This window comes from Lithobates pipiens, unplaced genomic scaffold (genome assembly GCF_037356315.1).
Source record: "Lithobates pipiens isolate NorthernLeopardFrog02 unplaced genomic scaffold, aLitPip1_a1.2 Scaffold_23, whole genome shotgun sequence".
Taxonomy (NCBI): domain Eukaryota; kingdom Metazoa; phylum Chordata; class Amphibia; order Anura; family Ranidae; genus Lithobates; species Lithobates pipiens.
Genome location: NW_027507785.1, coordinates 96330036 through 96343511, shown reverse-complemented (window position 1 = coordinate 96343511; position 13476 = coordinate 96330036). Strand labels below are relative to the sequence as shown.

The window sequence follows — 13476 nt, the reverse complement described above, 5'->3', positions numbered from 1 at the left end:
AAAAGTTTAATTTTGTTTTCTTTAAAATAAACACATCACACGGTAATGGATTTGCACAGAGCAGCCCGATCTTCCTGTTCTCAGGTCCTCTGCCAGCACTTCCTGGTACATGCTCTGGGGGCACTCATGCATGCTTGTTCCCAAGACGCCTCTGTGTGTCTATGGGAGACAGAGTGTGGCTCATTCCCACACCCCACTCCCTCCTGACTGGCTGTGATTGACAGCTGCTCTTTTGCACATTGCTGGATCGTGCTCATATAAGTATGGGGGGGGGGGGGGTTAAGGGTGAAGCTGAAAAGCCTTCACCCTTTAACACTTACAGAACTACTTATTCTCCCTACCTGTGAAAGGACAAGGAAAGAAAAATCAGCAGACCTATACCTCATCTCTGATGCTCTTCTCTCTCCTACTGTCAGTGTTCCTGTTTCTAGCATTTGAGAATTGCAGCACAGCTCACTCCTTTTGCTGCTTCTTCCTCTCCGTCTGAGCTTTGCTGCACAGGCTGACACCAAGAACCCAGTTATTTATAGTGTTTGCATTTAATAAAAAATAAAGTTAGTGAAGTATTAATGAATACAAAGCTGAATTAATTTGTGTCTTTAATATCGGGCCTAAGGATTGTCTATGCCAGAAATAGAGAAATCCTATTCAGAAAAAGCAGTGACAACACAGGGATGCTGTGTGGACAAAGAACAAGACCCACTCTTCTTCCAGCTTGGCTAGCTATTTTTGTGTAGGCATTGTTCTGTTATTGGCTTTTACTATTTGCTCTACAACAAGCTTTAAAAATAGCAAACAATTTACATTAGAATCTGAGTCGTTCTATCCCTGCTTGCTTTCATTCCGAATAATTCTGTGCTCCTACCTCCTTCAGCTCTTGAGCCAGTGAATTGAGGCGCTCGTTTTCAGACAGCGTATTGGCAACAACATTTCGGGATTGTTTCAGCTCCGTCTGCAGTTCCAGGACCCTCTTCATGTAATATTCTTCCTTGGTTGCAGATTCTTGTATCAGCGTTTCCTCTCGACTCTCCCCATCTGCTGCCACCTTCTTATGGTTACTATGGACTTGTCCAAATGCCTGCGAGAAAGAGATAACTCCATTTACACAGCAGTCACTAAAATCTATAATACCTGCTTGTAAAGGGTGAATGACATGAAAAGCGCCCATTCCCACTTCAACATTCTAGCTTGGGGCCAATTTACCGGCTGAATGTACCTTTTACGGCAGAAATCTTATAGGTCACCATCTATATGAGGAAAAAATTGGCAAATAATCTCAAAAAATGGAGATTAAAAATCTCTTCTTTCCACAAGTCCTGTGATAGGCTGCCGGTGAAAAAAACTTACACTTCTTAGGGAGGCTACAGATAGTAGATCATGAAGATCAGTGACAGCAACCCATCAATGAACTGCTTACGTCACAACAGGATGTGCAATTCTAAATTTCTTCCCAATTGTTTACAGAGATCAATGCAGTATACAAGCAGAAAAACAAAAATTGGCTATTTTCCTACATTAGACTCCAATAATTAAATATCATGAAGTAGAAGCCCAATAGGTATTCATAAAAAAAAAAAATTATATATATATATATATATATATATATATATATATATATATATATATATATATATATATTATAAATATATATATATATAAAAAAAATTTTAATATATTTATATTTTGACTAAAAATGGAAAAAAATGAGGGGGAAGTTCGAAAAACAGTTATAAAGCATAAAAAAAACTTTCTTAAAAGAAAATCCACCTGGGAGGAAGACTACATTCTATCAAATCTACAAAGTATACCGTAGATTCAATTTTTACTGCACATATCGTGACATTCCACACAAACATTTAAAATCTGTCCCAGCATGGCACTGCTCTTAGAATACAAAAAATAACACATTGTAATTTTTGTAATACACATCCACAATTTTTACATGGATCATGGCATATGAAACACTACTTGGGTAAATATATGGTTCTATAGGACTCAGAATTCAATACAGCCTATGATGGAGCCCGAGTTATAAATACAAGGCAAGGAAGGTACATGTAAAGCAGTCCTGACCTCCAAGGGTACAATAGTAGAAGATTGGGTGTGTCAGCGGAGATCCAAGGGGTTAGTACCAAGGAAATTAAAATCAGAAGGCAACACCGTATATAGTGGGACTTTAAATAACCCTCCAATAAATATACACTTGAAAACTCTTTAAAAATGTAAACATATTATAAACATATCCTTGTACAAAAAGGCATCAAGTCTCCCACTAAACAGAGTATTTGTAGCATGGAGATCCTCCCCGATTAAACAATGTGGATCAACGCATTCCGCTCAAAAATCCACTTGATCTGGAGTTTTAATCTCTCATGCAAATGAAACTGAACTGTCAGAGAATCAACAAGTGCCACCTCTGTTAAATATGCGTTAGAGTAATAAAACATTGACGGAACTGTGTGTGGACACTCTCCATCGCCACCTTCTATTCATGTTCCTAAATCGGCTAGGGATCTTGCAGCTGTAGTGGCAACTCTGCACATGCTCAGTTTTCAACGAGTTTCTATGCTGAGCATTTACTCCCCATCACATCTGAGTAGACCATGGAACTATAGAGTTACATGGACTACAGATTACAGATGTGGGCTGGATGGGCGCAATGTAGCCTGTGAATCCGCTCACACCAGGTTATTGCCAAAAATAAATAAAAAATTGGATTTAAAATATATATTTGTATGACAATTTAAAATAGTTTATGGAAATCTTTATTTTTACTCTGTATTCCAAAGGCAGTTTTTTTTTTTTTTTTTTTTTTTTTTTAACATGTGACCGGCAGCAGAGTTGTAGAAGCTCATCCTGCTTAGGTTTCCCTGCAAACAGGCTGTGAAAGAGCTGGGTCATGTGACAGTTGTACATTTTGTTTTTTATTAAAACAATTACATTGGCATCATCCATATACAGAAATAGAAGGGACAATGTAAATTAAACTGTGTGTGTTTAGCATCAATTTAAAAGGGGATTCACCTGGGGTTGCCACCTGTTCAGGATTCACCTAGACAGTCCGGGTTTTGAAACACGCTTCAGGATTCCATGCTTCCAGGATTCAGACTCCCTGAAACCAGGACAAAATTTAGGGTGGTCTGTGCCCCGCCCCCCCAACTTAGGTGTGCCTGGGCACACCCTAACCACCCAGTGTGGTGCAAATCCCCTCCCTGCTGACTGGCTTGCTCTTCCTATGCTCCCCAACCAACCAAGTACCACAATCACCAAGTGCATAGGCCCCCTTCCTCCCTTCTCTCTCCTGCCTCCGAGCAAGTGAGTACACTATGGCAAGGGGGACTCAGATGTAAGGGGTGCTTTGCAGACTCAAATGTAAGGTATACTTTGGCAACTATGATTTAAGGGGGAATGCTGGGAATTCTGATGTAAGTGGGGGCTTTGGTGAAACCAGTCCACAGTGTTCTCCCTTCAAAAAATTAATAAAATTTGTGTGCCGCTATAGTGTTCAGGTTTGGCTTCAAAGAAAAGGTGGCGACCCTAGAGTAAAACCCTTAGCATGCATAAGTCTTTGAAGTGTGCATGTGAAACCCTATGCTATAGTGGGTCTTATTGGAAGTTTCTGTATACACAAAGCTGTATTGGTTGCACTATAGATCAGCAATATGTAGTGGAGGAGACGTCCATACAGAACGGTTCAGTGTGTCAGGTTGTGAACTGACTACTGTCTGTCCTTATACAATGCAAGGGAAGGAGGCCAGAGTTTTAAATTGGTAGCACTTTATTTCAACAGTTCCTTGTCATGAAACATTGTTCTGCTTTTATCTTATACCAGAAACCTAAAAGAAGAAAGAACTTTAAGATCCTTTGTAGTCTAAATTCAGCTTCTACAGAAAGAGAAAATGACAAATCTCTAGATGGGAAGGTCAAAGTGAAGAACGCAGTGTCTGGAATCACAAAGTCTTGTGTCGAATGCGCCCTATGGACTTTATCAGCAGTGTGACCCATCTCCTAGGTTGTAATAGCGACGTTATGGCACGTATTGAGAGACAGGGGAATATCTGTTCTCCTCTGACATCGAATGGCTGCTACTTAGCTTTCTAATCAGATTTCATTTGATTTCAGATAAGAAAATCAGTGAAAAAGGAGATCGGAAAGACCCAAAGATCCTACCAAGACGTATTTCACAGGAAAATCCCTGGGGAAATTAAAAAAGAATCACATTTCAGACAGGGAGTAAACTGCCATCTGTGCAGGGTCCCTACAAATCAGTTTTCTTCAGTACAAAGCAGCTTAAACGTCTCCTAATACAGCAGGTCTGCCTGTATATAAAGACATTTCAAAGTCTCCCTCGTCTTCTGACATGATCACAGCTGTAGGACTTCACATAATCTGTTATGGGCTAAACATACATTCATTAAAAGCAAAGACTTCTTGCAGCAAAAAGGTTAAAGCGACCCCGGGGACATTTATATAGTTGTCCTCATTATAAAAATGCTACATGTCAACTACTTTCTAGCTGAAGCACTGAAAACGTAGACATGGGACGCAACCTAGTGCTCTCGGCTTATGTTCCCATCCAGGTGTAATAATGCACGAGTACAAAAGTGAAGCACTTTATTTTGGTTCCAGCCCGTAAAGAATACATAAACCCAACATTTCAGATTCCTGATATGAGAATGCTGTACCATGTACTTGTATGAAAAAGTATCCTATTCTCTTTGTATTGCTTCCTTTGGGCAAAATCCATGGTGCTCCTGCCAGCCCTCCTGCTTTCCTATTAAAAACTGACCACACAAAGCAGAACAGAACACACCGTGGTCAGTTCTCTAGCTGTGCTGGGAACTTGGGCACTCTTCCAATGATCAGACTTGCCCGGCACCCATCCCCCCCACAACCATTTACGGGGAAAACCAGTGTGCTACTACTTCTACTCCCCCAGCTCTCCAAGATCCTTATGCAGCTGAGAACAGAGGGAATGTGAGCACTTAAAAAAAATAAAAAAAAAAACACCACATTAGAAATAAACCCCCCCCCCCTTTTTTTTTTATATATCTATACATAAAGGTTATGCCTTTTCTTTTTTAAACTGAATGGGTTATTTTACAAGGGGATCGCGTACAATCACTTTAACTGGCTACAAAAAACACTTTAAGGCTGGGTTCACACCGCTGCGGGGGGAGAACCGGATGTGATTCGCACAGCAAATCACATCCGATCTCCGTAGTGCTGCGAGTTCAGCCATACAGATAGTATGGCTGAACTCGCAGCGGTCCCGCAGCAAACTCGCACGGGACCCTTTTTTGGGTCCGCAACGGAATCGGATCGCATGGGGGTTCACACCATGCGATCCGATTCCTGTGCGAGTCGGCAGATCGCACTGCGATATGCCGACGGATCTGGGGGTGTCATTAACATAACATTGACACCCCCAGCCGTCCGCATAGGGCAGTGTGAACTGCCGGCGGGAGGTATGCGATGCGGGAAAACGCCGCGGATTCGCGGCGTTCCCGCATCGCAGCAATGTGAACCTAGCCTTAAGCTGGATTCAAACTATACGCTTGTGGCGAGGCCTGAATATGTGCGCTTTATTGTGCTAAAATGTATTCTGAATGGAACCACAACACACATACAGTATAAGCAAATCACAAAGCTATACATGCATGTGAATGTACAATGTGGGATGGAGATCGATGCTTAAAAAAAAAAAAAAAAAAAAAAAAAAAGCGTAGGTACTTTATTTTTTTAACAAGCTGGGACTTAATTTTTTATGACTTCATATACACCAGTTCTAGGGTGCGATGTTCATGTTCCCAGTCTATCTATATTTCCAGTGTGCAACCAAACCTGTAGAATGTTTGCAGTCTCCAAGCATCATTTCTTTTAGTAGGAGCAGCAGAATCCTTTCTAGCATTGTATGCAGTGAACATAATATGTGGCCCTTTGTTGATATCAACGGCTGCAGTTGAGGACTCCCGACTACCTCAGAGGCAGAAAACCCTTACTCTAGACTTACAGAAATACAAGCTTAAGTAACCACCAATAAGGTTCATCACGCATAACTGATAAACACTATTTTAAGCAGTTGTGTCTTAGTAATCTAAACCCTACGGGGACATTTTACCCAAAGATGGGTAAGAAATTCTGAATCAATAAGCAGAAAGCTCAGATGGAGCTGTTGTGTTTGGCGCGTGGAGCTATCCATCATTTATGTAATTACTGATGTACCGCCAGCTCTGTGAAATGAGGACTCTTGCCACTGGCGAGAGTCACATTCATTTATATGCATAATAAATCATTTTTTTCTCTTTTTCCCTTTAGACAAAATGAGCGAAGGCGTAGACGGTATGATATCTGCAATGCATGCAAAAGGAAAGTGTCCTGCAGCATTCTCCTCAATTTCCCCAAGAGGTAATGGGAGATTGGATTGAAGACTCTTGAGCACCACGTTTCATGCAGCCTAGAGCAAGAAAGTCAATTTTATTATGTTCCGAGTTCAGGTTGTTCTGGGAATTTCCTAGCCAGCATGCTCTCATGTGTATGTCAGAGGGAAAAAAATATATATATCCATCACGTTTTCATTTAAAAGTAGGTGCGTTGACGTTCCACATAAAATAAATCAGGAAAGTTCTACACTAGTTCCTTCCATAGTTGGGGGCATTCTATACAAGTAGAGGAAAGGCTGGAGCTGGTCCTTGCTAACAAAACCAGCTGCATTCTCCTTTTCACCGTTCCAAGAAAAATTAGGTGGTGAACAAACACTATATTCCTCGGCCAACCCACCTTGAGGATTCTTCTTCTGGTAATGTGTCCAAGAAAAAAAAAAGCACTTCTCATTGGACAGGTTTTTAGAGCCTGATTTGGCCCCCCCGATTAGTTGCTAAGGGCAATAGCTCCATCACATCAGGATAAAGCAGCCAGCTATATACAGTATAGTAGAGAATGGATATGGCACTGCCCAAAGACATGCAGGCATTCAGCAGCAAATTAATTTTATTGTAGAGCCTGGACCACATAGTATTAAAACTAGGGCTGTACCAACACTTTTTTTTTTTTTTTTTTTTAGTACTCGTCGATACCAATTAGTCAGCAATGGTAACAAAGCATTGAAAGTTAGATATTTACAAATGAAATATATATAGCCGATTAGAGTAAATTAAGGGTTTATAAAGGGGTTAAACAGAGAAACATTGGTTTAACCCTTTGATCTGCAGATGAAGAAACAGAAAGATTCAAAAAGAAACAATGCTTTTTTATTTTAGGGTTTCAGCGGCCGAACAATGTTGTTAATAAACATTGCCGGCTGCTTTTTTTTTTTGACAGCTCCAATTATCGGACTTCTTTAACAGGGGAGACCCACTGACAGCTCAAAAGAACCAAGCCTGAAATTATCGGTTTCAGGTATCGGTGCATTTGCACGAGTACCGATACTTGTGCAAATACTCGGTATTGCCACCAATAATAGTATTGGTGCAACCTTTATTAAAAGCAGTGGTAATAATATTAGCTTTATATGGATAAGGATATTATAAGAACAGCCTCCATCCAGGCTGAATGGAAGATGAGCAAAAAGGATAACGAGTGTTCATGAACAAAAGTAGAAAAAATAAATAAATTACAGCCACATATCCACATAGTATTCTTTCTACACTTTAAGTAACCAGGATTCAAGTCTATTCGTTTATGTTAACATCTTGATTGTGAACTTTGGTGGTTTATTTTCTTTTAGGTCTTCGATATGAATGCCCTCTCTTTGTCTCTGAGGAAGCGTATGAACCTCGAAGCGCTTTGTACAGTTGGCCTTAATATAGGATACATGGACACAGGGCTGGACTGGGACAGAAATTTGGCCCTGGATTTCATTCAGACCGGCCCACTTACATTTTGAGTGTCCCATCAGCACCCCCTTACAACAGAGTGTCCCATGAGCAGCCCCCTTACATCAGAATGTCCCATGAGCAGCCCCCTTACATCAGAATGTACCATGAGCAGCCCCCTTACATCAGAATGTCCCATGAGCAGCCCCCTTACATCAGAATGTCCCATGAGCAGCCCCCTTACATCAGAATGTCCCATGAGCAGCCCCCTTACATCAGAATGTCCCATGAGCAGCCCCCTTACATCAGAATGTACCATGAGCAGCCCCCTTACATCAGAATGTCCCATGAGCAGCCCCCTTACATCAGAATGTCCCATGAGCAGCCCCCTTACATCAGAATGTCCCATGAGCAGCCCCCTTACATCAGAATGTCCCATGAGCAGCCCCCTTACATCAGAGTGTCCCATCAGCAGCCCCCTTACATCAAAATGTCCCATGAGCAGCCCCCTTACATCAGAATGTCCCATGAGCAGCCCCCTTACATCAGAGTGGCCCACTGAGCCATCGGCCCACGCCTGGTAGTCCCGATGGCCAGTACATGCCTGCATGGACATTACATATAGCCCTCCTGTTTATTCGCAATAGAAGAATTATGTGTATGTGCATAAAGATAACGTGTGGCTTAATGTTATTATGAACAACATGAAATTAAATGTTTTAGCCTGTGGGGAACCTGAACGGTCCATTCCAGAGTAAAAAAAGTAAATGCTGATGGTTTGAATGCTGGGCCTAAATCCTTAAAGTGATTCTAAAGTTAGAAGAAGTCTTTGCATGAAGATAAAAGAAAAGAAACTTGCATGCAGCAGCTCCCCTAATACTGCCCAATCTCAAGCCAGCAATGTTGCACGAGGGCCTTGTCTGTCCAGGGACTCCCCTCAATGGCTGAGACTGCAGTTAGAACCCACTGCTGTCAAAGTCAGTGAGACAATGGAAGAGAGATGAGGTGGAGCTGGACACACAGAGCAGCGGCTCCGCTGCCCCCATAGCAAGCTGCTTGCTGTGGGAGCAAAAATCGGCAGGAGGGAGGGGCCAGGAGCTCCGGCGAGGGATCCGAAAAAAGGAGGATCTGGGCTGCTCTGTGCAAAACCACTGCACAGAGCCAGTGAGTATAAAAAAAAATTTAATTTAAAAATAACAAAGACTTTAGTATCATGATAATTTATCACATACAGTATCAAAAAAAGAATAATTTCCAAAGAAGCTGAATAAGCTAAATTAACGACTCTACAGTTCGGCGTGAAAAAAAGGCTCCAATTAAAGAAGGTAGCATGTAAGCCCTGTTAGTGTAAGAGCTTATGAAGTAGTATTCTCTCAGCAGTCTACCCTCCCCCATCAGGATTCCCTAGAAAATCCTATCGTAGGTGTTAATACTTACTATCACCATTCTGCAAGAAGCCTGACTGAAGTGTCATTATCATAATTCCAAACTCGACAGCACGTGGAAAAAAAAAATCCCATGATCACACAGTTCACAAAGCAATCATTGTGCTTGAAAAACACCCTCTCTTCTGCCTTTATTAATAAACAATTCTGTGGCTCACCCACCAGCTTCAGTAACTATTTCAGTTAGACTTGGAGAAGGTAAATTTTAGGCGGAATAGGATTCACTGAAGAGATGGGTTGCAGGGGGTCGCCTAAATGCAGCGTTAAAAACAGCCTGCACATATTGGGGCCCGGAGTGCCAGATACATGGATAAAATACCATATAACATGAGCCCAAAAAAAAAAAAAAAAAAAAAAAAAAGAAGAACAAACACACACAAATAAAGCTGGCCAAATTCGGATCCAATTATGGACAGGGAGGTTGTATATCTACTTCTGTACGACCAGCTTGTTGGGTTTTCCCTGCCCGATCAGTGTATTTCGATGGCAGGGAATTTGACCTATCAGAATACAACAGCTCAGCGGGAGGATTCCCCCATTCACATCAAGTGTGTGGATGAGAGACTTGAGTCCATTTTTTACGCTCAACCAAATGACTCGTATAGATAGACTACCTAAAAACTCAAGATAGAATGCCTTAAAAAAAATAAAAATAAAAATAAAAAAAATAAAAAAAGGTATTCATACCCCTTGAAATTTTCCACATTTTGTCATGTTGCCACTAAAAAATGTATTTTATTGGGATTTTATGTGATAGATCAACACACAGTGGAACATAATTGTGAAGTGGAAGGAAAATGATAAATTAACATTTTTTACAAATAAATATGTGAAAAGCGTGGCATGCGTTTGTATTCAGCCCCCCGGAGTCAATACTCTGTAGAACCACCTTTCACTGCAATTACAGCTGCAATTCTTTTTGGTGATGTCTCTACCAGCTTTGCACATCTAGAGAGTGACATTTTTGCCCATTCTTCTTTGCAAAATAGCTCAAGCTCTGTCAGATTGGATGGAGAGCGTCTGAACAGCAATTTTCAAGTTTTGCCACAGATTCTCAATTGAATTTAGGACTGGACAATTCTAAATACATGAATATGCTTTGATTCTAACTCATTCCATTGTAGCTCTGGTTGTACGTTTTGGGCCATTGTCCTGCTGGAAGGTGAACCTCCAGCCCAGCCATAAGTCTTTAGCAGATTATAACAGATTTTCTTCTAAGATTGCCCTGTATTTGGCTCCATCCATCTTCCCAACAACTCCGACCAGCTCCTCTGTCCCTGCTGAAGAAAAGAATCCCCGCAACCTGATGCTGCCATCACCATGTTTCTTGGTGGGCATGTTGTGTTCAAGGTGATGTGCAGTGTTAGTTTTCTGCCCCACATAGCATTTTGCTTTTAGTCCAAAAAGTTCAATTTTGGTCTCATCTGACCAGAGCACCTTCTTCCACATGTTTGCTGTGTCCCCCCACATGGCTTCCCACAAGCTGGGTTAGGAAATTATTATATTATATATAAATAATCTCCTAACCCAGCTTTAAACCTCTCCACAACTATCACTGACCTGTCTGGTGTGTTCCTGGGCCTTCAAGATGCTGTTTGTTCACTAAGGTTCTCTAACAAACCTCTGAGGGCTTAACAGAACAACTGTATTTATACTGAAATTAAATGACACAGGTGGACTTACTAATTAGGTGACTTCTGAAGGCAATTGGTTTCACTAGATGTTAGTTAGGGGCATCAGAGTAAAAGGGGGCTGAATACAAACGCACTCCACACTTTTCTCATATTTGTAAAAATGCTGAAAAACTGTTTTTCTTCCACCTCACAATTATGTACCACTTTGTGTTGGTCTATTGCATTAAGTCCAAATAAAATAAAATTTACGTTTTTGTTTGTAACATGACAAAATGTGGAAAATTTCAAAGGTGTATGAACACTTTCAATTCACTGAAAATACATTATTATTTCCCCTTCAGCAAAAGATATGTGGCCTGTCCACACTTGTACTCTGGATAAGAGTATGTTCAGGCAGCGTGTTCCTGGAATACATTGTTGTTTAGGATTAAACATTTGTCCGATTAGCAACTGGGTATGAACATAGGGATCTTTGGCTCACAAGCTTACATAGAACGTCACCCATCCTATCCACATCCAATCAGATTAGGGAACAAGGATACATTTGTAGATGCACCTCCACGACGCTGCGGAGACCCCCTGTCAGAGCCGGTACGAGGAAAAGATGATTGGATAAGATCGATTCCCACCGCCGATTGCTACTGCCTCCAATTCATGGACAAACTTTTGGTAAAGTGGTTGTAAGCCTCAAACATTAAATATGAACAAAGCATATCCCTCTATATTGCGTACGTGTCAATCCAGAGCACAAAGTGCCATTTCTGTCTGCTGCTTTATGCCTCCACTATCTGCAACAGTCCATTTTGACAGGTTTTCTGACACAAAGAGGTAAAAAGGTGACGTGATAAAGTTCTAACCCACAGCCTGCCATTGACATCCTCAGCTCTAGTCTAGTGTGAAAACTCTGCAGAGTGTAACTTAATTTTTCTACCCCCTGCCTTCTGAAAGCCTAGACAAGCTGTATAGATTCTCCACTTTGAGTGGATGTAGTTTTACAGGTACAACTTATGTAGGAGGATTTGTTTGATCTGGGCATCACCTGAGGTCAGTCACTTCACTGGGTATATGTAAGGGTTTACAACCACGTTAAAAGATAAAAAAAATAAAATAAAAATAAAAAACACCCCACACAACTTTCAAGCTGGTCAAAGATCAAAATTTGGCCAATCCCTGCTGAATTTCATTTCACGTTGGGCCGTCCCCACTTGAAGGTTTAGTTCTTTCAATATTTGTCAAAAAGACAACCCTGGAAAACTTGTGGATCAGCTGTTGCATCAGGACGGAGATTTCTCCTTCCATCTTGTCCGTGTGAATAGAAAAAAAAAATCATGAATGACCAGTTTAAATCCTCTCCCAAGGGCAGCTGGGGGGACAGTAAAAGCAGGTGGTTGCACCATAGTTTTACTGCTCTCAAACTCCCAGCTAAGGTCTACAACATAGCCAAAGGGGGATGTTCCCATGCCACGGCCACAATACTTTGTCACTGCCAGTTTAATACAACATGTTAAAGCTGACAAACCTTTCAAATCAATGGGACCATGCCACAACTGCAAGCCAAGCATTTAGCTTATGGTTGCAGCACATTAGGGATCACCTCCTGAATGCCTGACAGCACTCTGAAAAGGGATCCACTGTGGAACAGGCTTGCTAAAGCATCAGATTGGAGGTTATGAGCAACAGTGTTATTTTGCTCCTCTTTCCGCTTGTATGAATGGGCTCCATGGGACACACTGCTATGGTTCTCACTACATGGTTTTGAACTGGAAATCAGCATGGACAATTTCAATAGTCTTTGCAAGAAATTCTAATCGATTAACAATTCCCATTACGCTGGCAGGCAATTGAAGCTGTCCATTACTTTACAGACAAGGCGGACTAGAGGATATTATGATTCAATACCCATTACTGAATGCTCTGGGTATAACCATCTATTTCCTGCAGTCACTCCAAACCCGTGAACAGCTCTATGGAGGAACTGAAAGTCTACATGTTTACCGAGGACCTGGCAACAGATATACTGCCATGCACTAGTAGATATTCAAACAAACGTTTAGAAAAACACCATGAAAATTCTAATCCGTACATTTTGATGACATGATTAACATCAAATGTTAAAGCAAAAGGGTTTTGGAGTGAATGGACTTCCCCCCCCCCCCAAAAAATAAATAAATAAAAAAATAAAATAAAACACACATCAACACATACGCTGTTAGAAATTGGTTCTTTTGAGGTCGTTCATCCCGATCTTTCGTTTCAATGTTTTTATTAACGTTTTCACATTAGGTATAAAGACAATAGCAAGATATTTAAACATTATATAAACTGCACAGTACCAAGTGCTCATTTGTCGAAGAAAAGACAATGGGTACTTTATTGGCACTTAGATGGTACTCATTGAGCTCCTTATTAAAACAAAAAGAAAATGTTAGGTGGGGAGGAAAAAGGAAAGAAAAAGAAGGGGGGGGGGGACCTAAGCCCTCCAAGGGCCTCTCAGACCAGATCCATACTGGGTTCTCCAGTCAGATAGCTGATCCACGGGCCTCAAACTTTTTCAAACATCTTTATTCTGTCATTCAAGACTGC

At 41.2% G+C, this 13476-nt stretch overlaps 1 protein-coding gene across 6 annotated transcripts in view; it reads right to left on the bottom strand.

Moving 5' to 3' along the window:
- Positions 1 to 13476, bottom strand: part of BICD2 (BICD cargo adaptor 2) — a 138667-nt gene that overhangs the window by 68144 nt on the left and 57047 nt on the right. For all 6 annotated transcript variants that reach the window (XR_013262315.1, XM_077452087.1, XM_077452084.1 and 3 more), the window contains exon 2: positions 866 to 1078. Coding sequence is in view for 5 of the 6 variants with exons in the window: in XM_077452087.1 (XP_077308213.1) it covers positions 866 to 1078 (213 nt within the window). In the remaining variant the exon portion in view is untranslated. The remainder of the gene's footprint in view (positions 1 to 865; positions 1079 to 13476) is intronic.